At 58.0% G+C, this 23,441-nt stretch overlaps 8 protein-coding genes across 8 annotated transcripts; 1 reads left to right on the top strand and 7 right to left on the bottom strand.

Annotated features, from left to right (window-relative positions):
- Window positions 1-149: 149 nt before the first annotated feature.
- Window positions 150-2,495, bottom strand: B0I36DRAFT_369450 (uncharacterized protein; the record flags this gene model as incomplete). The annotated part of the gene is made up of 1 exon (XM_046159774.1): window positions 150-2,495. One exon carries the CDS (start codon window positions 2,493-2,495, stop codon window positions 150-152), a length of 2,346 nt encoding a protein of 781 aa, XP_046005464.1.
- Window positions 2,496-3,483: 988 nt separating this feature from the next.
- On the bottom strand, window positions 3,484-4,700 carry B0I36DRAFT_378185 (uncharacterized protein; the record flags this gene model as incomplete). Its single annotated transcript, XM_046160643.1, has 4 exons — window positions 3,484-3,715; window positions 3,810-4,229; window positions 4,302-4,395; window positions 4,451-4,700. The coding sequence occupies 4 exons, from the start codon at window positions 4,698-4,700 to the stop codon at window positions 3,484-3,486; spliced, it is 996 nt and encodes a 331-aa protein (XP_046005465.1).
- Window positions 4,701-5,300: 600 nt separating this feature from the next.
- Window positions 5,301-6,410, bottom strand: B0I36DRAFT_355702 (uncharacterized protein; the record flags this gene model as incomplete). Its single annotated transcript, XM_046157462.1, has 1 exon — window positions 5,301-6,410. One exon carries the CDS (start codon window positions 6,408-6,410, stop codon window positions 5,301-5,303), a length of 1,110 nt encoding a protein of 369 aa, XP_046005466.1.
- Window positions 6,411-7,023: 613 nt separating this feature from the next.
- Window positions 7,024-8,448, bottom strand: B0I36DRAFT_338807 (hydrophobic surface binding protein A-domain-containing protein). The gene is made up of 2 exons (XM_046155820.1): window positions 7,741-8,448; window positions 7,024-7,666 (listed from the first exon to the last, which is right to left on the bottom strand). Exons 1-2 carry the CDS (start codon window positions 7,976-7,978, stop codon window positions 7,350-7,352), a joined length of 555 nt encoding a protein of 184 aa, XP_046005467.1. The 5' UTR covers window positions 7,979-8,448; the 3' UTR covers window positions 7,024-7,349.
- Window positions 8,449-9,745: 1,297 nt separating this feature from the next.
- B0I36DRAFT_338809 (uncharacterized protein) lies at window positions 9,746-10,759 on the bottom strand. The gene has a single exon (XM_046155821.1). The coding sequence runs from the start codon at window positions 10,550-10,552 to the stop codon at window positions 10,043-10,045; it is 510 nt and encodes a 169-aa protein (XP_046005468.1). The 5' UTR covers window positions 10,553-10,759; the 3' UTR covers window positions 9,746-10,042.
- A 277-nt stretch (window positions 10,760-11,036) lies between these two features.
- On the bottom strand, window positions 11,037-13,485 carry B0I36DRAFT_299428 (major facilitator superfamily domain-containing protein; the record flags this gene model as incomplete). Its single annotated transcript, XM_046151977.1, has 8 exons — window positions 11,037-11,543; window positions 11,628-11,704; window positions 11,794-11,989; window positions 12,060-12,389; window positions 12,498-12,633; window positions 12,690-12,963; window positions 13,036-13,129; window positions 13,186-13,485. The coding sequence occupies 8 exons, from the start codon at window positions 13,483-13,485 to the stop codon at window positions 11,271-11,273; spliced, it is 1,680 nt and encodes a 559-aa protein (XP_046005469.1). The 3' UTR covers window positions 11,037-11,270.
- An 869-nt stretch (window positions 13,486-14,354) lies between these two features.
- B0I36DRAFT_389384 (heterokaryon incompatibility protein-domain-containing protein) lies at window positions 14,355-17,915 on the bottom strand. The gene is made up of 4 exons (XM_046161326.1): window positions 17,593-17,915; window positions 17,052-17,521; window positions 16,018-16,969; window positions 14,355-15,897 (listed from the first exon to the last, which is right to left on the bottom strand). Exons 1-4 carry the CDS (start codon window positions 17,698-17,700, stop codon window positions 14,563-14,565), a joined length of 2,865 nt encoding a protein of 954 aa, XP_046005470.1. The 5' UTR covers window positions 17,701-17,915; the 3' UTR covers window positions 14,355-14,562.
- A 3,301-nt stretch (window positions 17,916-21,216) lies between these two features.
- Window positions 21,217-23,441, top strand: B0I36DRAFT_369456 (glycosyl hydrolase family 71-domain-containing protein; the record flags this gene model as incomplete). Its single annotated transcript, XM_046159775.1, has 7 exons — window positions 21,217-21,348; window positions 21,418-21,837; window positions 21,895-22,006; window positions 22,066-22,100; window positions 22,160-22,350; window positions 22,412-23,052; window positions 23,188-23,441. 7 exons carry the CDS (start codon window positions 21,217-21,219, stop codon window positions 23,439-23,441), a joined length of 1,785 nt encoding a protein of 594 aa, XP_046005471.1.

Here is a 23,441-nt window from a genome sequence, read left to right on the forward strand (position 1 = left end):
TATGGTATGGTTACGGCATAGATTGCGGCGGCTTTCAACGAAAGGCAATGATTTCTTCACTTAGCATAGATCTACACCTTGGTTGGCATGGCTATACAGCCGAGACTTTTGGCAAGTCCCTTTATTTAACATGAGACGAGTATCCTAGCTCAAGCGAGAGTAACCCCGAATGCAATACCAGCTTCTGCAAACAGCCCGGCCAGCTCCTCTGCCCCGTACACCAGGTGTCCCGCTTGATACTCTTTCTGCCCAGCAGGGTCAGGAGCATCACCTTTATACTCCAGTAATGGCCGGTCCACACACACAGACATGCTCTCCAGCCGCGGATGCGTCACCCGGCACACGTCCGCAAAACGCCGCAACGCCAGCGGGAGGAGCGCCTTGTGCGCCAGCTCGCAGCCCGGAGACGGCGGGCCCAGCTCTATGGCGAGCCGGGCATGCTCGTCCGGCGGGCGCAGGAAGTCCCCGAGGTGCTCCTGCTCCGCAGCGGCAATCTTCTCCAGCCTCGCCAGCGTTCTACGGGGCATGATGCAGGGGACATTCTCGTCCGTCTCAGCACCACCTGCGCCATCGCCGTCACCACCACCACCGCCATTGTCAGGGACCGCCACCAGCTGCTGTGTGAAGTCCGGGATCCCGTTGCCGGAGCCATACTCGCCGTGTCTTGCCAGGTATGCGCTCTCCGGGACGTCGACTGAGTCTGTGATACATAGTCTCTTGATGGAAGCCGGGATGCTCCGCAGGAACGGCAGATCCCACTCCCACCCGGCGGCGCCCTGTCCCGCTGGTCCATTCTCACCACCAGTACCACCACCACCACCACCAGTACCGCCAGTGAAACCAGCACGATCAAGAACCGCAGCCCTCATCTCCGTCCGCTCCCCGTCCGGTGTCGAACCCCCCAGCACCTCATGCACAGCAGCCGTGAGCCTCGCCATGCCCTCCACCGCAGCAGCAGCAGCCGGCGACGAGGCATCATAATCATCACCACCAGCGCCGGCCATGAGAAGGTAGAACCGCCACAGCTCCCGATTCGTTGCGACCAAGGGCAGCGCGATGCTCAGCTCCTCAAGCCCGGTAAGCAAGGGGAGCACGCGCAGTGGCCTGGCCGAGCACCCGCCGCCGCCGAGGTTCCAGCACCTGCCAAGGTCCAGCCTGCGCAGGGACTGTGCGTGTTGCGAGAGGCCCCGGTCCAAGATGCTCAGGCTGAGGGGCTGGGCTGTTGTCGTTGTTGTTGTTGCTGATGATGTAAGAGTAGGAGCAGTAGAAATAGTCATGGATGTCGGTTCTAGTTCTGGTTCTAGCTCTGATGATGAAGAGGAAGAAAATGATTCTGATAATGACGATGGGAATGATTCCTGCGGCATCCAAGGCAGGGGCTGCGCGATGGCAATGTCCCGCATTGTGTCGTCCCGGCCCTGCAGGCGCGGCAGGTCGTCGAACGCGCCGAGCCGGAAGAGCGCAAGCAGCTCGTGGTCCAGGCTGGGACTGCTGACGTGCACTCTTGTGAGGCCCGCCGAAGTCGCCCTGTCCGGTGTTGTTATCGTTGCCGTTGTTGTCATTGTCGTGGCCGGCGTCGTTGCCGCTGTCTCAAGCTCTGCACTGCTGCTTCCGCCGCTGGATGACCGGTCGTGGGGATTACCATCCTGCTGCATGAAGTCATACCAGCCGCCTTTTGTCCCGTGCGTGGCAATCTCGACCACGCCCGGAGCGTACGTGAGGGCCGGACAGACGTCTCCGCGTGCGACATACGACCCCGGGCACGGATCGTCGCTGTAGCAGAGCTCCTCCTCCTCGTAGTTTGCGCTGCAGGCTCTCAGCCCGGCCATCCCGGTAAACGTCACGCTGTGCAGCTTTTGCAGCGGCGATGCTGTGTCTTCGTCGTTTTCCTCCCCAGCGTGGTTGCGCTCGACAAGACGCAATCGGCTGTCACCCTTCCACGCCTCCCGCAGCAGGCTGTCGAGGACTACATACCGCATCGGCTCGGTCATGCCCGGCACCGAGGCAGACGAGTGCCACGGCGGGCAGATCATTTGGAGGTGCTGCAGATTCGTGCAGAGAATCAGGATCGCGGCCACGACGCGCTCGGGGATGCCGTATCGGACCGGCTCCTGGTTCATGCTCCTACCGCTGGTGCTGGTGCTGGTGCTGGTGCTTAACCCGACATGTTTAAGAATCCTTGCCGCAAGGGATTCAGGGGGTGGGTGCTTGATCGTGGGTGCGATCCGGTTCCAGCTGGCCATGATGCCTTCCGGGTCGATGATGGTCCCGCCGCTGCCGTTGCCGCGGCCATTGTCTTGCCCGTACAGGAACTGCTGCCAGAGAAGCACGTAGCACTTGATGCTGCTGATTTGCCGCCTCAGCCGGCCGCCGCCGTCTTCGAGCAGCGTCCGGAGCAGTAGCGCCGGGGTGTCGACAGAGACCACGTGGTGGCTCGTCTCGTCATATACGAGGGAAGTGTCCGAGTGGAGGATTGGTCGGAATGGCCGCAGCATCGTGCGACGGCTGAGCACGATGCGGTGGTAGAGATGCGGCCTGGCGAGCCCTGCCAGAGTCCTGCAGGACCGACAGAGACTGGCAAGAGCGCGGCGACTTCGCTTGTCCCTGGCGATCCCGTCGGGGTCGTTCGTTTCCCTGTGGTTCCCTGCGTGATCAGATCTTGCCGGTGCTGGCGACGCGAGATGATCATCGCAAAGGTAGTCGACTATATGGTCGAGCACTTCTGGTGGAAGCGATAGAATACCTGCGACTGACTGGGTGGCTTCTAATCTGTGAGTCATCATGGTCTCCGGGGCGACGGAGTAAAAGCCACAAAGAGCTCTTGCTGGAATGAGACGAAGCCCTTGAAAAAGCGCAAACCGATGCTCTATACAATGTCGCTGTGCCCGCCGGATCAATGCACAGAGAGAATCGTGGAACTGCTGGAGGACAAAGACGTGATAGACGCGAATACAGTTGCAGCCCACCGGACATCAGGCACAAGAGACGTCGAGTCAACGTGAAAACTCCCAATATTGCTGGACTCCAAACGAGGGAGCGACACCGTCGTGAACATGCACAGAAAGGGGCGAGCCACAGAGAACGAGAAAGACCCGATTCAGAAAGACCCGAGGCGCCGGGTCACAGGTCAGTCACGAGTCAAGTCGCAAACTCTAAGGCTGTAGCAGTTAGCCGCGCCCGCCGGGCTTTCTGACCCGAGCGGATGGCGCCAAACCTTACAGCCGCCATATGTCAGTGCATTTTAGCCAACCATAACCCGCGCAGCTTCGGGCGTGCGGCGGTTGCCGCACTCATTTCGTCGGACGGCCCACCCGCTCTGTTCGGAAGACGGTTTGCGGTGATGAAGGCGATCGGGAAAGTATGGGTTCTCTACATAGCTCCGCTCTATAGGTATGCTACAAGGTTGTCTGTTCCAGGCGGATGTATATTGGTACCCCATCTCTGACACTCTCCAGATGGACGATCCCTTAATGCTCAGTCCCTCTAGTACGAGTAGCACAGCTCGCCGTAGGTGTCGATGACTTCCCGGACAGTCAGCTCGCGCTCGACGAGGCCGTACATGGGCAGGACGTCGTCGAGGCTGACCTCGCGCGAGCCCTCCTCGTTGAAGTGAAATGCGGGGCCGTTGTACTCAGTAAGGCGCTTGCTGGTGTCCTCCTGCTGCCACAGCCACCAGAGGTGGTCGATTTGGGCATGGTGAAGGAAGAAGAGCGGTCTGGTTCCTGTCCGTTAGCACTCGTTCGCTGCTCATAGCCACGCCGGGAGAGGTTCCTGGGGATGGGAGACACAGAGAGGAGGGGTGTACTCACTCGTTGGGAGAGGTCGTCGGGTTCATCTCGCCACCGAGGGACGCGTGGATCACACCGTGCGGCCCGCCCTCGAGCGCCCAGGCGTACGTCGACCAGTTGCCGGACGCCTGCACGTTCGACAGGGCCGGCTCGATGATGGAGCCCTCCATCATCTTCTTGAACGCCTCCGGCTCCGACACCTCGGGCAGCTTGCGGAACAGGCAGTGCCCGCCAGCCTTCATCTCCTTAGGGGTGATAGCGACGTAGTAAGGGCGGATGTTGGCAAGGGGCCCGTCGCTGACGCAGCGGAACGGGCGTTTGTCTTTGGGGTCCGCGTTGGGCTCGGTGCGCGTGTCGCTGCCGTCGCCGCCGAAGCCGTTCTCGGCAGCCATCACGGGCGAAAAGCGCAGGCCGTCCGTGTCGAGGGTCCAGTCCCAGTAGCTAGGGGCATCATGTCAATGGCCATGTTTGGTATGATTCCAGGGGGAGCAGGAGAACCGAGGTCAGACGTACGTGCCGGGCCCAACATAGCCACACTCGGCCAGGGCGTCAAAGTAGACGTGGGTAAAGTATCTGTGCCACGGCAGGAAGGGAGCGCCGCCGTGGACTGTCACTCGCCGTTAGAATATTTCCGCAGATTTGAGAACGTCTTTGGTACGTACTGTAGTTGTTGAGCTGGAAGTGAACGTAAGGGAAGTCGTCATAGAGAGTCGAGGCAGGCTCAATACCCAGCCGGGAGGGCTTGGTCTTGAGACACTTGACAGCATTGAGGTAGCTCTGCTGGTTGGCGGCGCCAAGTTGGCGCCATTCGATGCGCTTCGAAGGGGCGACGCAGGTCGAAGCCGTGATATTGACAGTAGGCAGAGCCGAAGCGGCACCGGCCAGGAGGACGGGGATGATAGTCGACTTCATCGTCGATTAATTATAGTTTTTCAGGGAGGCAGGTAGAAGTGTAGCGAGCGTGTTCTGAACGAATGTGATGCTGTTGGTAACGAGGAGAAGCGTGGCCCAGTGGATCAGCAGATTGAACTGGTCCTGGACATTGCCCCGACTTTATAACATCTGCGACACATGCCTGATCCGCAGCCTATCTGATCTGTTGCCCGTCTGTCCTGCTGTCAACATGACCCGTCGTGCTCTGAGACCCTTTGCGGAGGCCGGCTCGTGGGGCTGTAATGGGGCACGGGGCACCGACGCCCACCAGCGCCAATCGAGACCTTCTAGAATACGAGGGGATCGTCGTGCGGCAGACTTGTTGCAGCTAGCGTGCAACCCACGAGGCCCTGGCGCATGAGGGACGGCCCCGAGGGCACTATTTCGGCATCACGAACCCCTGGATGACTGGCCGCAAGCACGCAAAAAATAGGCGGCTCCATCTCAACTGCCGGCATCCCCGGCACGGCAATGCCCGTCACGGCAATCCCCATCACGAGTTTCAAGACGAGACGACAGCGGCCCGCCTTCCTCCACTCACTCCGCTCGAGTTCCGGCCAGGAATAGTTATCCCAACCCTCACAGCAGAACACCCATCACAATCTCCTCGACAATCGAGCCGGCCTCGTCGTCTGCCCGCCGCCGCCGCTCCCGCTCCACCACGGCCGTCATCAGGATCTCCTCGCGCTGCTCCGCACTGAGCCCGTCGACGAGCATCTCGACCTTGTCCTCGCGATACTCGCCGATCCCGGCCTTGAAGACCTGCTTCAGGCCTGCCGCGACTCCGCTACTCGTACCACCACGGCCGCAATTGCTGCTGCTGCTCCTCGGCGTCAGAGACTCGCGCACCCTCACACCGCCCATACTGCCGGAGCTACGATACACGGCAACCCGCACACCGTCTGCGAGAAGCTTCTTGTCGATGCTCGCGCAGTGACTGCAGCTGCTGCTGCTGGTGCGGCCGTGACAGCGCGTACCCCTACTCCCACTTTCATCGTGGCCCTCACTATCACTCGCGCGACCTATGTCAGGGGCCGCATTCCGCGTGCAATGCGCTACGAGGTAAAAGTCCTTCCTCACGTCGCCCCCATCGGCCCTTTTTCTGCTGCTGCTGCTGCTGTTGTCGCCGCTGTCCCGTTTGTCTGTCTTGGCCCCCCGCACCCAGCGGCACCAGCCTAGCCCCGTGACCGACTTGAACGTCTTCTTGAACTTGAGCTCGTGGTTGTTGTACATGACCAGATCGACCTTCGACGTCGTTAGATCGTGGAATCTCGCAGTGCCCAGCTGCTCCAGGTGCGCGTGTTGTGCGAGCAAGTCCGGCCGGGTCTTGTCCTGCGTCTTGTCCTGCGTCTTGCCCTGCGTCTTGTCCTGCTCCTTGTCGCTACCGTTGCTGTTTGCGGTACTGCTAGCGCCGGCGCCACCGCGGGCCAAGCCGCCGCGGAAGAAGGTCATGTCGGGTTGCGAGAAGGCGAGGGTGGACTTGAGCACGGCCGTCAGGACGGGCGGCACAGGCGCCGTGACCTGGCCGGGTCCATCCGTAGTAGTAGTAGTAGCAGCAGCAGCAGCAGCGCGGGTGAACACGATCGTCTTGCCGTCCCTGATGATACGGATGGTCTCCAGGGGTCGTGTCCCAACCGTGTCCGGCTCCTCGTGACTAGTGCCCGTGGTGGGCGATCTCTTGATCCCCATTTGGGTAAGGGGTGATGAAGGGATACGATGAGATCTGCAGATTGTCGTTGTGGTTCAGGTTTTTTTCCCTCTCGTATCGCGATATGACTTGATCGTCCGTGTTGGGGGATCTAGCTTATAGGTGTTGGTGCCGTCTTTAATGTTGCAAGACGTAGGTTTATTTTAAATGAATACGTCGATTGTGTCCGGTACCCGCGGGTCGACGACGTGGCTGTCGATCGCCTCCATCCCAAGAGGGGAAGACTTGCCTCGCGTCTTGGCTGTCAGCCTGCACCGGCAGGTCTCAGATGACAGATGAGGTCGTGGTGTATGCGCGTTGTCTAGGCTAGGCAGCACTTAAATCTTGGGGTGGAAAATCTCTTGGTGCCTAGCCAAAGGATGCCGAGGCGATTGACATGCGAGAAATCAATGAAAGTGAGCTGTGCCCAGACAGAGACTTGTTAAGGATTGGCCGCCAGCTCGGACTCCGCGCAGGCCGTATGTGCCAAGCAGAAGGCGCATGGTCTTGGCCGATCCTTCTTGGTGGAAGCTGGTTGGCACAGCCATCACAACGCGTCAGTATCAATTGACCAATTAGGTCCTTGAATGAGCTTGCAGCACAGTATCGCCACGTCTAAGGCTTCTTCCTGCGATCAATATGGAGAACGTCAAACGCATTGGGGGAGATTGGCCAGGCCCATCAATAGGTTAACAATGAGAAACGCTTCTGCGACAATAACGTCGTCAATTCGTGGTTCCTACTCGTAACAATATGTATCCTGCACTATATACATGGACTGGACAATCAAAGGCGGAAGCAGGAAAAGCTTAGTAATGCAGGTGATCTTTTGGATGCGCGTCAGCTTCCGCCCCCCATTTTTACTACCAACTGTCAAGACTCATCCCCACGCCGCTCCCGGAATGAGGGAGTGCCGGCCTATGATTAGCATACGCGATGACTTATGCGTAAGCAGCGATGGCCGTGTTGAAGCTGGCGTCAAAGTTGTTGATGTAGCCCTGGGCGATGCTCTTGGCGGCAGTGGGGACCTTGGTGAGGAGGACGACGCCGAAGTTGTCAATGGCGGCCTTCTGGTCGAGGAGGGTCTGGTGGACCTCGGCGGTGAGGCCGAGAGAGTCAACCTGGGGCTTCTTGCTGACGACAACGTCCAGGGTAGAGTCGAGGGTCTGCTGGAGTGAGGAAACGGTCGAGGCGAAGCCGAGCACGTCGAGGAGGGTCAGGGCCGGGCTGGCCTGGACAACGGCGGTGGCAGCGTTGACTGTTGCTCAGGTTAGATACTGGCCAGGTCTCTGGAATAGCAGCTAGTGAAGAGACTCCGGAAGGAATACGTACTGGAGTTAAGGAGCGAGGCGCTCTGGGCACGGAGAGTGGTGACCTCGTTGGGGTCAGTGCCGGTGGCAGCGGCAAAGGTGTCGCGGAGCGTGATGGTCTGCGCCTGGGCGGCCAGAAGGGCAGTCTTGATGGCAGAAGCCTGACGGGGGAGGACAGACTTCTCGGCGACGCCGACGGGGCTGGCAGCGGCGAAGCCGAAGAGCGCGGTGGCAGCAACGAAGACGTTCTTGAAGAGCATTTTGGCGGTTGTAAAGGGATAAATCTTGGGAGACGTGAGAGGCTTGCTGAGGACTGTTGGGGTCGGTAGGGTTTGTTAGTGATCAGGTGGCGTGACAGTGATGATAGATCCCAAGGTAAGAGGGAGTTCTCCTCACCTTTGAGCTGACTTTGGGAGTTTTGTTGCTGGTGCTGAGGCAAGAAATGAATACTCTGTCCGGTGGGAATGTCCTCGACATTTATACACGTCGAGCTTTTCGACCTATCCGGGGGCCCAATGGTCATCATGGCTCCTTTCGGAAGGCCATCAGATCGATCTCAGAGGCCTGCAAGCATGGATATTCGTGCCAGCATGAATCTGAGTACTTTTGCCATCGTGACCTCTCAAGTGAGCTGGCATTCCCCACACGATAGGGTGGTATTGACAAACGACATTGCCCCGGCCACTTCCGTGCCCTGGCGAGCCCCTCCTCGGGGGGATGCATCTCGAGTGTTGCTGCCGCGGCTGTCTGACGGAGCTTGTGAAGAAAAGTCAGGCACAAGGACCAAAGTTGGCTTGTGACGGAGACCGTCTCAGTACTTCTAGGGTTTATTTGGCAGCAAAGGTACAAGGCAGGCAAGCATCTGGAGGGTCACCCCTCTCTCCGCTTCTCAGTCGGCCCCGGCCCTGGAGCGTAGCATTGCGTTTCTTCTTCCATGTCATTCTGACTGGACAACCTGGCCAATCATTAAAGGCGGGCGTGTGACAATTGGCGGCCACTTGTTGTGCTGGCGGGGCTCGTGCCGCTTCGAGCGAGGGTTAGGCTTTGGGGATCGCGCAATTATCATATCGCGTGCGGTGTTATAGCTTCAAGAGACGGGGGTCTCCCCGTGGGGTTCTGGCTGACCTGTGCTTGTTTGTGTCGGAGGCCCTTTGTAGTACTGCTAATGGATCCCGGGGAAACTTTCCAGTCTACTGCCAAACTAGAACGCGTGTGACGGACTAGTCTTGGTCTCTCCGTGGCCTTTTGGCACAATCCAGTCGTCCATTGACTCTTAGAGACTTTCCCCAGGGCGTCGCGGTCGATCAGGGCACGGGTGATTCCCAGGGGGATCACCCGCCCGCTACTGCTGATCCTTCCTGCCTGCATTTCAAGCAAGGGTCTTTTTATGCAGGCGCCTCTCCTGGCTGAACACAGTCACAGTGACTTCCAGATGCTCGACAGCCAGCAGACTGTTGAGGGGGGGAAGACAAAACAAGCCTCGGCGGAACAAGCCTACAAGCGGGGAACTAGCCAGGGGCGTGGTCTGGCGGCAAGGAATTGAGCAAGAAATCACGGACGGGGAACCCTGCAGAATCCGGGGTGCTGCATGAGGGGAGCCCACGAAATGACCACTCAAGATTGCTGCTAATGCGCCCTGTTCCCGCCTCGCCAGCTCTCTCGCCAATAGCTGTGCCGCATGATGTGTCCCTTTCCCGGGCGGCATTGCGAGCAAGGTGTGCGTGATCCTGCTGTGCAGGCATAGGACGGGGGCGGCAACATGCGAGGACGAATGTGCCCTTGTCTTCAGGCAGTCCTATCCGCCCCAACGGTTTCCATCCTCTCGCCGTTTTTGCCAGGGTAAGCTGACCTGGTCCCCTTCTTCCGGGGAGTCCGCCAAGCATTTCCCCGTGGGGAGAGAGTGGAGCATGTGATTCGACCCCGTCCCCTTCCCGCGATTGCCAAGGAGGTGGTGGGCTTGCTAAGCTGCCCACAGAGATGTTCTCATTACTGTCCTACTAGGTGCAGATCGGTCATTGCCAGATGATGTTCGCTCTCGGCCGAGCAATTCGCGAATGACATGATGTTGAGTAATTATCGCGACGGCTGTGCTTAGAGCACGACACTTTCGACAAACCCTGGTCGATCGCTGAATCATGAGCGGGACCTTGGTGCACGTGGTACCTGCTTTCTCTGGCTGCTTTTACGACGAGAAGGTCTGGCGTTGCACGAAACAAGGCGGAGCAGGACCTGAACCTCCGGTCTCTGGGGACTGACAAGAGTGCAGCTTGTCATTGCGCGGCTATGGCTTTGTAGTGTTATTCGTCACAAACCCCCGGTTCGGATCAGTACGAAAGGATCAGGCGTCTCAGTAGAAGTGGAGTGCCGTCGCTGTTTTTCTCACGCCGCCCAGAGTCGCAGTCCGAAACTCCCTCTTTCCCATCGCCATGCAAACCTCTCCCGCAGAATGGCACGCTCTCCACGTTCTCCTCCCCAGCCGTGCTTTCGTAGCATCCCGCTCGACTTTTTCTCCCCGAAACCTGTTCTGCCTGCATAGCGAAGACGCCACACAAGCTCTTTGGGCCGCCGGCTGGCCGCCGAGGTGCTTTATTTGGGGACGACGATGGGGTGAAACACGTGCGATCTGCTGTCATTCTCGACAAATCGCCCTGGCGAGGTTGCACTTGGCAATTTGCCGCAGGCCGCCGCATGTGAAAAAGAGGAGTCGAGGCACGGACATTCCGGGGGCACCCAGGCACGACGCATGCGTCTGTCAAACTCGCAGATGGCGTTTTAGAGTCGGAAACGCAGCGACGTTGGCCCTTCGTGGAAGGAGAGGGGAGTCGACGGGTCATTGCATTCCATTTTACACGATTGATAAGTTTGAAACGCCCTCGAGCATTTATGCTCCGAGTTGAGCCAGAAGCGTACTTTTCGACTTGACACTGCTCAATGTTATTGGTGCCTTCCGGTGTATCCGGAGTGATAGCAAGGCCTCTGCTGCTCCTCAAGTGAGGCCCTGTCCCCGGCTTTCTAGTGCTCTAAACGTTGACATCTTCGGCCGTTCATAAACCTCGATAACACGGACGTCACAAAATGTTGTGGTGTGATTTCACAATATCTGTAAGACAGGTTGCGGACGGGGTTCTCAGAGCTGCTGAGATCACATGACGAACGCAAGATCCAAGCTGCTCTCCTTGCCCAAACAGGCACAGTGCATTATACGGACGGAAGGATGCACAAAGTGCCTCTCAGCACGCTGTGTCCAGCCACATGTGGCAGGGCGACTAACAACGCCACGGAATTATATACACCGTCAACTCACAAGCAACAGGGCACGCGTCCTCATCAAATCTCGTGGCAAAATCCTGATTACATAAGCACTCCCAAACGAGAGGGATGTATGCACTTGTGGTTGCTACGGCTGAGCCGCATACAGCGCCATATACTAAATGTAGCCATTGAAGTGCGCCACTGTATTTGCGTCTCCCACCACGCATTTCAGCCGCCGTTGATACAAGTGGGCTCCTCGCATGTCAGCAAGCGAAGCAACCTGCTATCACTGCGGCAAGCTTAGTGCGCAAAGCGGAAGTCGAGCCGGTTCGTCGCCTGGCCCCGGACCTTGTCCGCGTCGCGGTAGTACTCTCGCCTCTCCTCCTCAGTCATCGCCGCCCACTTGCGGTCGCGGCGGCGGTTCTCCCAGACGTAGTATGCCTTGGCAAACAGGAACAGCAGGATCGCGAGGATGTTGATGGCCAGCAGGTTCGTGTTGCCCTTGCGGTACAGCGGCTTGTCGGCCTCGACGTAGATGTTGTTGGATATGACGTTGCCGAGCTGGACCATCATCTATTTCAAGGGGGAGGGCCGTCAATAAGAGGAATATATACGGAGCTTCTCAGCCTGAGAGGCTGTTAGGGAAGGGGAGATTACATTATACAAAGCTGCCGAGACAGATCGGTTGCCAACGTTGTTGGAGTTGCGCGACGTCCAGGCGACGAGAATTGCATCTGTTGCCGATCTTGTTAGCTTCTCACATGCAATACAGGTCACTAATCTCTCGGGCGAGATCCAAGGGCCAGAGGAGCTAGGTACTCACGGGTGTACGGATATGATAGCAGTGTGGTCACAAGGGCGAAAGTACCCCAGGGATTGACCATCGTGCCGGGCCAGAAGCGCAGGGCAATGATGCACGGCAGCGTCCAGATGGACTGCAATATGCCAACCAAAGCGCGCTGGTCGACCTTGACAGACAGCCAAGTCAAAGCGAGGAGTGTGATGATATGCATCACGGACTGCGAGCCGTGTTAGTGTCACAAAAAACTCGGCCTGCCAGAGAAAAGGGCAGGAAAAAGGTAAACTCACGGCCGGGATAGTCAGCAAGTTGGTCGTCATCGTGTCGAACCCCAAGCTGCGGAGGATAAGAGTCATGTACGTCTTGGGCGGTGCCTGCGGGATGAAGCACACGAGTCCGAGAGCATAAATGGGCCACAGGTGGTAGTCCTTCAGGCAGTTCCAGAGTCTCCTGGGCGTGATGGCCTGGCGGTTGTGCATGTCTCCCTTGGACGGGTCGTCACGCAGCACACGGTTGACTACTATCAGGACTTCACGCTCGCTGAACCACCCATTCGGCCGGAACCAGGTCTTTGTCTGAACGGCCGAGGCAGGCATATAGAAGAAGGAGGCGATGCCGACCTGTGCACACATGAAAAGTCAGCAATGGGAGCGATAGAATGGCTCCGCAAACGAAGACATGAGATGTGGAAGCCGCCAAGGCCGACAAGAGGTGTCGTTTGTACTTACACACAATGTGATCAGACCCTCGACCAAGAACAGCCATCTCCATCCGGCATGTCCCAGAATGCCGCGCATACGCAGAAGACCAAACGCTGCGAGGGAAGTTGCAATATCCGTCACGGACAGCGCCGTCCAGAAGAAGCTGCACACGTCAGTCGACCACGTTGAAAGCAAGATTCTTTTGGGCCAGCGACATACCTCAAACGGATTGGTAGTTCCTTTGAAGTGTAGAAGTAGCTCAACCACAGGATGATGTCCGGAATGAAGCCGCCCTCGAGCATGCCGATGAGCGCTCTCGTAGCGAGGAAGCTGGATCTGCCCGAAAGCCAAAACTGAGAAGTTGCGACAATGGACCACAACGTAATCTGCATTGGAATCCACCGATCGGGGCCGAGCTTCTTGGAGATGAGTTGCGAAGGCAGCTCGGCGAGAAGGAAGGAAAGCAGGAAGACAATGTTGCCGAGGTTGAAATCTATACAGAGGGCTTGCGTGTCAGCGATAGCACCCTGGCGGCACTCAGTACCAATGAAAAGCGTAGACAGACCATTCGTGTTCATCCCTAGGTCGTCGAGCATGTTGTCCGAGACTGCCTGACTGAGGTTGCCGCGATCGACTTGGAGACCGAAGAACATGATGCACTACACGATGCTGTCAGTATGCATCACGCCACGCATCACTCAGAGAGGAGACTCACCGCCCAAAGGCAGACCCTCCAGTCCATCCTGCGAATGAGCTTCTTCTCCTCCTCCTCGGTCCACTCCAGCGTCGGGTCGAATGCGTGGCGACATTCATACTGCGCTTTTTCGTACACGTCCTTCCAGTACGCGGCCACCTGTGGTTTTGCAAACGGGTTTGTTTCAATTTCGCTGTCCGAGTCGGAGTCTGAAGGCACGTCAGACTTGGTGGCGGGCGAGACCGCGTCTTGAATCTCTTGCGTCAAGCGGGCCTTGGAGTCGGTCTCCAGCGGCCCCGGGGCCGCACGATCGGTCGCCATCTGAGAAGTTGGTTGTGCTGGATGAGGAACGATCACGTTGGTGTAGTGATGTGCGATTGTCTTCCGTCGGAAGTCAGTTCCTGGTCCAACTTGAAGATCTCCTGCTGTGAAAGGTGTCTGCATAGTCAATGGCCGCCAGACACTTATAACAAGCCCCAGGGATCTCCGTTGGCTGTAGCTTGTCTGTAGCTTGTCAGTTTTCTCCAATTGCTACTTGGGGGCTTGCGATTGCACCATAGTCACCTTATCTTGAGGCGCATGGCCCATGCTCGCAGGCTTGCGGCCAGACCCGGCAGCGCGGATCGAGCCAGAGACTCCATTTCCACGGGTAGAGCCGCCACGCGAACCGATTTGCGCTTATCACCCCAGTTCATGGCTTCAAGACGTGCTGCTGCTGTTCTTCAGCCACTGCTGTGCAGCTGAGCGCGTGTTCGACATCGCCACGCGTGGGGGTGTTGGCTTGGCCTGGGTCGAGATGCATGTGTCTCCGCACGCATCTATCACGACTTCGCTGGCGAAAGGTAAGGATGGGATTGCGTATTGGCCGACTCGGAGCACGCTCTGCAGGAGTCGAGGCGCCATCATTGGTGCGAGCGCCAGAGAGTGTGCTGGGACGGCACGCAGAGGCCCCACGAAAACCGCGACACCGTGACATGACGTGATGAGCACACCATATTGCACCAAGCTTCTTCTCCAAATTCCGCGACACATGCGCGCATGTTGCCAGCACCCAAAGAGCCGCTACCCGGGCTCTTATCGCGCAGCCAATTACAAACCCGGGCTTGGCAAACCATCAGTAACTATTCACGAATCGAGCAAGCAGGTGTATGAGTACGGCGGGCAGCGAGTGTCCGTGGCGCCGTGCAGCTCAGAGGATAAATTCTCGGAGCTCTGAAGCAGCCCGGGTCTTAGGAATCACGCCTTGTTCAGCTCGTCTGAGATGCATGACATCCGATGTAAAATCCCTGTCGGCAGGCTCTACAAACTTCTTCGAGTTCTAAGCTGAGGATCTCTCTCACGTTCTAGGTACGGAGAAAACAAGACTGTTGGTCCTTGGGAGCTGCCTGCCTCCAGGTCTCACACAATATCAATGCTGCCATAATCCAGGCCCGCAGCTGCCTCTCCTTGCATTATGCCCTGGATGTAAGCTTCTCCGATGAGCACCCACGGACCGCCTTGCTGCTCCGCGCCGCTTCGCAGGCGATCTTGCACTTCGATCAGCCTGGCGTCCAGCTCTACCTTGGCTGCTGTCCACAGGAGGTCCTCACCATCCCCGGATCCCACGTGCGTGAGCCGCTCTTTGATCCTCGCCTCTTCCCTCTGCAAGTCTGCCGCCTCTCGCGTAAAAATGAACGGCACAGAGACACCCGGCAATAACATTATGCTATCGCCCTCATCGGCCCAGAGGGGCGCCAGCAGCACATAGCCCTGGCGCGTGAGGCAAATCCTACGCCATGATAGAGCGTCGATATACGCCTCCTCGAAAGTACGGCACTCGTCCGAGACGAGCCGGCGAAAACTGCCTTTGCAGTCCATCTCCCACATGTTGAGGCGGTCGTACACGTCGTTCATGGCCTCGGTTGCGCGCAGCTTGGCCCGGTCTAGCGCCGCCCGGATGCTACTGCTCGACTTGGTATCAATGGATCTCTTCTCCAGCAGCTCCTCAAGTTCCTTCTCCTTGGAGTTCCTCCTCTCCAACCTGGCGCGCTCCAGGTCGTGCTCCCTGGCTATCACGCCAATCGGCTTCTCCGGCCATCTGAGGTGTGAGTATTTGGCCCTGAGCGCCGTGAGCTCCGCCGCCGCCCCCTTCACCAGCTCGAGCCCTTGCTCGATACTCTGTGTGCAGACTCGCCACTTCCTTGCAGCGGTATCGTCCTCTGCCGTCTTGAGATAGTCGATGCCATGGCCCTTCTTCTGAGCCTTGGTCACGAGCCCCTTCTGGATATGCTGGTCGTCGGTGATGCCGCGCTGCGTCTCCGCAACGAGCTCTCCGACCTTGGACTCGATCGACTCGCACAGCCACACGCCGGCCTGGGCCGGTGTCACTGGCTGCCCGGCGACATGCCCGGCCGCCATGGCGCATGCAACTGCCTCTAGGAGACACGGGCCGGCATTTTTATCGTCGCCGCCCGCGTGATTGTCGTAGACGCTCGGCGAGGTGGCCAGGAAGCGCATCAGCTTCCGGAGCTCGGTATACTGCAGCGGTCGGTCCTTTTCATATTCGAGCGAGGCCACCTCGTCGAACACTGCGGCAGGGAGGGCCAGAGTCGCGCCGTCGGCGGATATCGCAGGCCGGCTTGGAGGAGAAGGGGAGGACGCGGAGCCACTGTGAGGGTCGACAGTGGCTGCCCGGGGGCACGCTGAGAATGGGTTGTCGGCTCCTGGAGGGACCAGGTTCACAGTGAGACGAGACTAGACCACGTGGACAAATCAGTACATCTGGTTTGACACAATCTGTGAAAGCTGCGGCTCTGGCGACACGGCATGATGCGTAGCCTTTTCTCTGTCCTCGAGGGAAGGTTTGTGACATACCGTCCACGACCCTATCGCTGGCACCCAAGAAGGCAGGCCCGAGAACGCCTTGAGCTCGTGGGGCTGGAGTCGCACGCGGTCCCTAAAACGATGCTTGTCGCGTAGCCGGGAAGAGATCCTGAGCAGCTCTTCGACACCGGCATGCGTCATCAGACAAGCTGATGCGTTGACAAAGACCTCGGCATCCGAAGCTTCATAGTTGGGGTGCAGTTTTACCCAGAGGCCCTTGGGTGTCAGGCTCTGCTTCTTTGGCTGTACCAACGTTGGAGGTGCGCCCGGTGGTGGCTGGGCGGTGGTCGCTGCTAGAGCGCTGCCCGTCTTGTAAGTCACAGGCTGGAGCTCTTGGTCAATCGTCAGTTGATCTACGCGGACGAGCGAGAGCCCACCAAAGACATAATCCTTGGCGACGGACGCCAATCTGCCATTGCAAGCCTGGAGCCACTCGAGCAGCGTCCACTTGTTTCCCTTGGCAAACTCGTTCCGTGCATTCAACGTCGTCGGGAGGAACTGTATGTGTGACACGTAGTAGGGCGCCAGGATCAACTGCACGTAATCGGCATCCTCGCGCGCAGAGCCACTGTCGATACACCACGCGCACGCCGCCAGAAGTGTCGAGAGGCTGATCTCGTGCTTCCCGTGCAGGTACGTGACTTCGCGGGCGAGGCAGAGTTCCTGGACCACCCAGACGCGCTTGAAATACGAGCGCTGTGTCAGATGGTAGGCTGCCATCGCCGCTGAGTTCATCTTCCAATCTTCTGCTGCAGTTGCGCCGATTGCGGTGTTGTACATCGGGTTCTCAGGCAGCGGTTCGCCTGACTGGGCCAGTTCCTCGAACGTCTTGAGCCCCCTTTCGGCCAGGCCGGTGAAAGGCCCCAACCACACGACGACGAGCTGTGCGGATTGGTAAATGCGACCCATGATCTGAATCTGGGCAACGAGCTCGGTCGAGTCGCTTGATGAGTGGGTTAGACATTTATGTCCACCAGTGTTGCCATCCCCAAGACGGGATCTGTAGGATGCCAGCTTCAACGTACCTCTGATTCATACAGACCGCGTCGATCCAGAACCACTCGCCAGGCCTGTTTCTGCGCAACTGCTTGAGCGCCTCGTACAGGTTCTCAAACACCTTCATTGTGCGTCCGTTACAAGTCACTTTCCGGCTGGCTCTGAGCTCCTCCTCGTCCGCGTCTGGGAGTTCGTAGTGGACTGGCTTCTCTTTCAAGAGCTCCGCCAGCGACTCGTAGCCCCATCGGGTCCATGTACCTAAGCTCGAGCGCTGCTGGCGCCACGTGTATGACAGGGCAGTGAACTGCGGGTTGCGATCGAGCTCCGCTTGCGCCATGGTGAAGTGCACGTCGTCGTCGTCATCGTGAGCATCACCACTAAGGGTCTTCCCAGCCTTCTGGGCCTTCTGCATCTCCCTGGAAGGCTCGAGCTTGAGGAGACGTATAGTAGTGGGAGTGGCCAACGGCTCGTATGGGAAGGGCTCGACGCTAGCCCATTCCTGGTGACGGAGACTAGAGTGTTCAGCAAGCATCCCTTCCGCCGTACGGGAAGCGGACGACTCTGACTCACCTGGTATGCGCTCTTCGACTTCTGGACCACCTCGAGCTCGCTGAACGACTTCGTAGCCGAATCAGCAGCGTTCAGCAACGCCCCTGTTGCCTGGAGCATGCGCCTCATCGCTATTTTCCAGCGGGCCGCTACCGCTCTGGCGACTGACTCGATCTTGTTACCTTAAGCAGTGGTGGAGGAAGCTCTCGATGCACAACCTATCGCGACACGAGCCAAGATGTCGTTGCTGACGGTCGAAAAGTGCCGTGTCAGCTTGGTCCCTTGCCCCGCAGGAACCCCTCATGCAAGACGATGCGGGATGGGATGGATGGCGCCAGCTTGCTGACCGGCCCCCCCCCCCCCCCCCCTCCTCTTCTTTTTTTCTGGGATACCATACACGCAGTCTCATGCGGCTCATCTCAGCTGGGACACATTGCACGTGATTGGAATATCTACGTCAGGGACAAGAGGCTTGACATGATTCTGATCGGATGATTGCAGAGCAGATGAAGGAGTGGCCTTGGATCATTGGATGGGTAGTCCACAATAGAATGTTTGTTGCACGCACGCCAAAAATTCCGAATAACCAGTGCAGAATGTCCCACGCGCATATATTTCCAGGAGGAGGGCGCGATACCACGGCAGAGCCACCACTGTTGCATCCTCAAGGTTGGCCACCCACAGGCTCAGGGGTCTTCTGACTCGTGCGGATCAAATCATCGAACAATCTATGTACTCGTGCACCTGGCTGGCGTCTCCGAGAGGCGGAAAATTACGAGCATGCCGCCCCGCAGTTTGAGTACGGAGATGACGGCCGAGAGGGTGCTCGTCGGTCCGCGTCTCGAGATGTTGCTGCCCATACGCAAATGCCGGCCAGCCAGTCGTCGGGCCCGATCGGCCCCGATACGCGGGGCACACTGACCCCGATGCGCTTTGTAGCAGTATCACGGAAATAGCAACCGACCAGCTTTCGCCAGTTACCAGTCTGCAAAAGACGGAATAGGGAGTCTCGGAGCTTCGCGTATGAGCAGCATCGGTACGTGCGACAAGGTTATCGGGAGCAAATCGTGGGGTCCAAGCGGGTAGTGGACCATGCCCGGCTCCGCTCTCTCGCCCTCATCATCGTCAAGCATGTGATTGACCATGACCCCATGCCGGAAACAGGTCAGTGACCAGGAACAGAGGCGGCTGTGGGGTCGATGCAGGTCGGCACGAGTGTGAGTGTTTGTGTGAGTATCCCCGAGACATCTGACGTGAGGCGCGGCTCAATGCTTAGATTGATTATTGCGCTTGGCAAGACGCGGTGAGCACATGGGCCCACGAGAGTAATGCCGAGCAGGGAGTCGATTTTGCTGGGTTCATGATACACGCCTATACGCTAGTTAACACTCGACGGAGACATCCACCTAGACCCGTTCTGCCAAGTGTTCTGGGTGTGCAGTCCAGGACCTCGATTATTGGTGCCGTGTACGATGCAATCCATAACGTGGGGGACAACAGTGGTTTCCCAGAAAGACGAAGCCTTGTGCGCGCAGTGTAGGGGGGGCCACGCGTGGTCTCATGCAAGACTGTCGAAAAGACGGTTCAGGAGTCTACATTAGTCGCAGTATCCAGAGTTCGAAGCTTCTTAGACAACAGTCGGACGATAAGAGGGAGCCTTGACGCGCCGGCCTTGCTATAATCAGCGCGCTGGATGTCAAAAAATCCTTCAACGTCCGTATGATGCTGTCGGGGGATCCCGTGCACCCACAACTTAAACCACGTGTCATGGGCTGGCGTTGTGTCAGCAAGTAAGCAGGGGATGTCGACTTTGAACCAAACATGCTGGCACGATACTCCACCATGCAACTCACCCGGTGCTGGCAACTTCAAAAGCTACGGCTACAGATTCTGGGCTCAAGTGCCGAAGGTCACGTTGGACTTGCTCTCCTAATGAAACGTTCTAGTGAAAGCGATCCGTTTGGAAAGGATTGAGACAGTCTACTTCTTGTGCGTCGTAAGGAAAGAACGGTAGCTACGGGGACGCACGGAAAGAAGAAGTCCCATCGTACTCAGAAACAAGCACGAAGGTTTCCAGATGGCCCCCAAGCCATATGTAGGCCATGTCTGGCACGAAGGCGGCCCAACCAATCGGGCGTCCCGAAGAACGTCGAGGACATTGCCGGTGAGCCTCATTGAGTAATCATGGCACAATGCTGGCGCCATGCATCCCTGCTACATAGACGATGGGATCCTCTACTGCACCTAAACGAGCCTGGAAGATGCCGTTGCTACCCTGGCCGCCATGCCGCTTCTGTGTATAGCAACCATGGGACCCACCGAAGAGCCGCCGAGAGGATCTTTATGCGGGGTTTCGACGCCATGCAGGGGTCATACACTCAGTTGCTCCTCTTGGAAATGGCTACGTGCAACATATCTATGTGCCGAGGCCGGGAAGGTGCGGATATACGCGTAGGCCATGTGACGCGAAAAAGTGGAAGATGAATTAGAGGCTACAGTCGATTTCCAGTCCCAGGGCTGAGCTGATCAGAATTCAGTCTAATGGGTGCCGTCATCCACGGCGGATAGCCCAGCAGATGTGGCGCGGCTTAGACTGGCATCTAGACCTTGGCGATCACTAGGAAACAGAACCACAGTATGGTTAAAGCGGGATCAGCGGTAGTGTCCGGCCACGTAGGATACTCCTTTTCCCACCAGACCACTTTACAGGCCACTGGGCGGGCAGCACTAGTCGTGTGGTCGTGCGTCAACAACACAATGGCCTTGCCCGTGGTGGCATTGTCGAAAGCCATGGCCTCGATTAGGCACAAGGAGCTCGTATGGGAGATAGCAACCACGGTTAGCTAATCCGTAACCGCCGAGATGGGATCGGCGGCGCTTGGCAGGGCATCCTGTTCAAGCACTTGCTGGAGGCGCAGCAGGCGATCGGGAGTGTATGAGCTTGGCGCACCCACGCGGATGGGCTGCCCTCCACAGGAAGGATTGCCATCCTCACCCCTGACCGTCTACGCCAAACAAAGGCTGCCACTAATCCTGGCTCGCGCTACACCATCAGTGACCCAGTTCGGTAACGGCCGCTCGGCTCAAGGAACGTTGCACGATTCTTCCTTCGTCCCCTGTGCATTTTAGTCATGAGAACGACCCACACTCATCGTACCCGTCATGCCTTGCATGGACCCTTGTGCAGCCAAACTCTAGCGCGCTCGACTATACCAAACGACGGCCTTTGTGCATCTTCTCGGCCCTGATTAGCACGCCAGGAACGCAAACAGGCATGGTGCCAGTGCCTGGGGTTGCTAGCGGGGGCAGAGGGGCGAGCAACGCGCCATTGACCCAACGTACGAGTCGACCACAACCCCCTTGTTGCCTTTCTTCCAAAGCATAGCTGCTGTGGACAGTCGTAACGTCAGTAACAAGCTCCCAGTGTAACCGTAGCTGACGCATGTGCCGGCCTGCAGCCGAGACGCATGGCATTTGCTGAGTAAGTTGCACCCCATCAAGCACGTTGGCATCGGATTCAAGGGCACGAGCTTGATGCGACCGTGCTGACAGGAAGATATAAAGTCGTCCTCGAGGACGCCTTCCGTCTCGAGATTCTTACGGAGACCACAAGCTTCACGCTCATACAGAGCACCGTCAGCCAAGATGTTCGCTCGATTCCGCTCCAGCCTCCTTGCCGCAGCTGCAGTACTTGCGGCTGTGTCCAATGCCTCGCCTTACGGTGTCCCAGCCGAGCGGGCTGTATCGTCAGACCGTCTCGTGGCATGCCACTTCATGGTACGCCTAGAGCTTCCCTTTCCCAATCATCGCCATTCTCAGTACTGACGCACTTGGGTCAAACCGCAGATGGGAATCGTGTCGGGCCGCACCAGTGCTCGGGACTATGACCTCGACATGCAACTTGCGCGAGACGCCGGCATTGATGCCTTCGCGCTCAACATTGGCACCGATTCCTTTACGGACCAGCAGCTCGACTATGCCTACCAGTCGGCGGCCGACAACGGTATGAAGGTCTTCATCTCGTTCGACTTCAACTGGTACAATTCTGGTCAGGCCGCGCAGGTCGGACAGAAGATTGCCAAGTATGGCGGCAGACCCGGTCAATTGATTATGGATGGACGCATCTTTGCTTCCACGTTTGCGAGTGGGAATCCAATGGTTGATAGTGCCATTATCAAGAGCGCCGCTGGATCCAACGTGTACTGGATACCCAACTTCTACCCTGGACAAAGCCTAAACTCCGTCGATGGTGCCTTCAACTGGATGGTAAGCCGTTTACGATGATGTCTAGAGCGTCGTGCCACATGCTGACTATTCCCATAGGCATGGCCCAACGATGGAAACAACAAGGCGCCTAAGCCTGGCCGGTCTGTGAGCGTCGAAGACGGGGACAACACCTATCTCAACTGGCTCGGTGGCAGGCCTTATATGGCTCGTATGTCAATTCTTCATACCCCACACTCGGTCGTGTGGCAGAAACTGACCCTCGCACAGCTGTTTCTCCCTGGTTCTTCACGCACTATGGCCCAGTAAGTTTTGACAGTCATGTGCGCCCTGTGGTCATCTTGGCACTGACAGGTGTGATTAGGAGGTTTCTTACAGCAAGAACTGGGTCTTCCCTAGCGGCTCTCTTCTTTTTGACCGCTGGAACACGGTGCTGGCCAGAGGTTTCCCCATGGTTGAGATCATCACCTGGAACGACTATGGCGAGTCGCACTACATTGGGCCTCTCCGCTCCAAGCACTACGACGATGGCAATTCGAAATGGGTCAACGACATGTGAGTGATCAAACTCTGCTTCCGCGATGTGCAACATGCTGATAAACGGTTGACTTTCCAGGCCCCACAACGGCTGGCTCGAACTCTCGAAGCCTTTCATCGCCGCCTACAAGGCCAAGGCGACCTCGGTCAACAACTACATCACGGACGAAAAGGTGATCTACTGGTACCGCCGCAACCTCAAGTCCACCAACTGCGACGCCACCGATACGACTGCCGGACGCCCAGCCAACAATGATTCGGGCAACTACTTCATGGGCCGGCCCGACGGCTACAACACGATGGATGACGTCGTGTACGTCGCGACGCTGCTCAAATCGGCTGGCACCATCACCGTCACATCCGGCAACACCGTCGTCACTCGCAACGTGCCCGCCGGTGCCAGCTTGATCCAGGTGCCTGCGGGACTGGGCAAGCAGAAGTTCTCCCTGACGCGCAACAACGCCGTTGTCCTCGAGGGCACGTCGCTCATGGATATCAGCAATGAGTGCCCCTGCGGCCTGTACAACTACAACGCTTACGTCGGCACTCTGCCTCCGGGCCCCAATGACCCTCTGGGCGCTGATGGGCTGTCGATGCTAACTGCAGGACTCCGCGTCACCACCTGCCAGCCCACTCCGTCCCTGGGCACGAACCCGCCCGTGGCCACAGGCCCTACCTCTCCTACCACGACTACCGTGCCCCCGGGCCCGTCCCCTACCGGTATGTGTAGACTTTTCCTTGAACCCGCCGTGGCGTAGATTCGCACATGGCCTCCCTCGTACTTCCCCTTTCGTGATTCATAACTCCGGGCCTCGAGAGGAGCAGCTGCTAACTACAAGATTCCAAAACAAACAGGAACATGCAACGCCGGAACCAACGCCGACGGCGAGTCGGGCAACTTCAGCGGCCTCTGCAGCTTCACCTGCAGCTACGGGTACTGCCCCCCCGGTCCTTGCAAGTGCACCAGCTACGGCACCCCCGGCACCCCTCCCGCGTCCAACGGCCGGGACGGCTGCCCCGCCGCGGGCCTGCCCGACTCGTACAAGGGCCTGTGCAGCTACACCTGCAACCACGGCTACTGTCCCGAGGGAGCCTGCCGGTACTGCTAA

This window comes from Microdochium trichocladiopsis (assembly GCF_020744255.1).
Source record: "Microdochium trichocladiopsis strain MPI-CAGE-CH-0230 chromosome Unknown B0I36scaffold_13, whole genome shotgun sequence".
NCBI lineage: Eukaryota > Fungi > Ascomycota > Sordariomycetes > Xylariales > Microdochiaceae > Microdochium > Microdochium trichocladiopsis.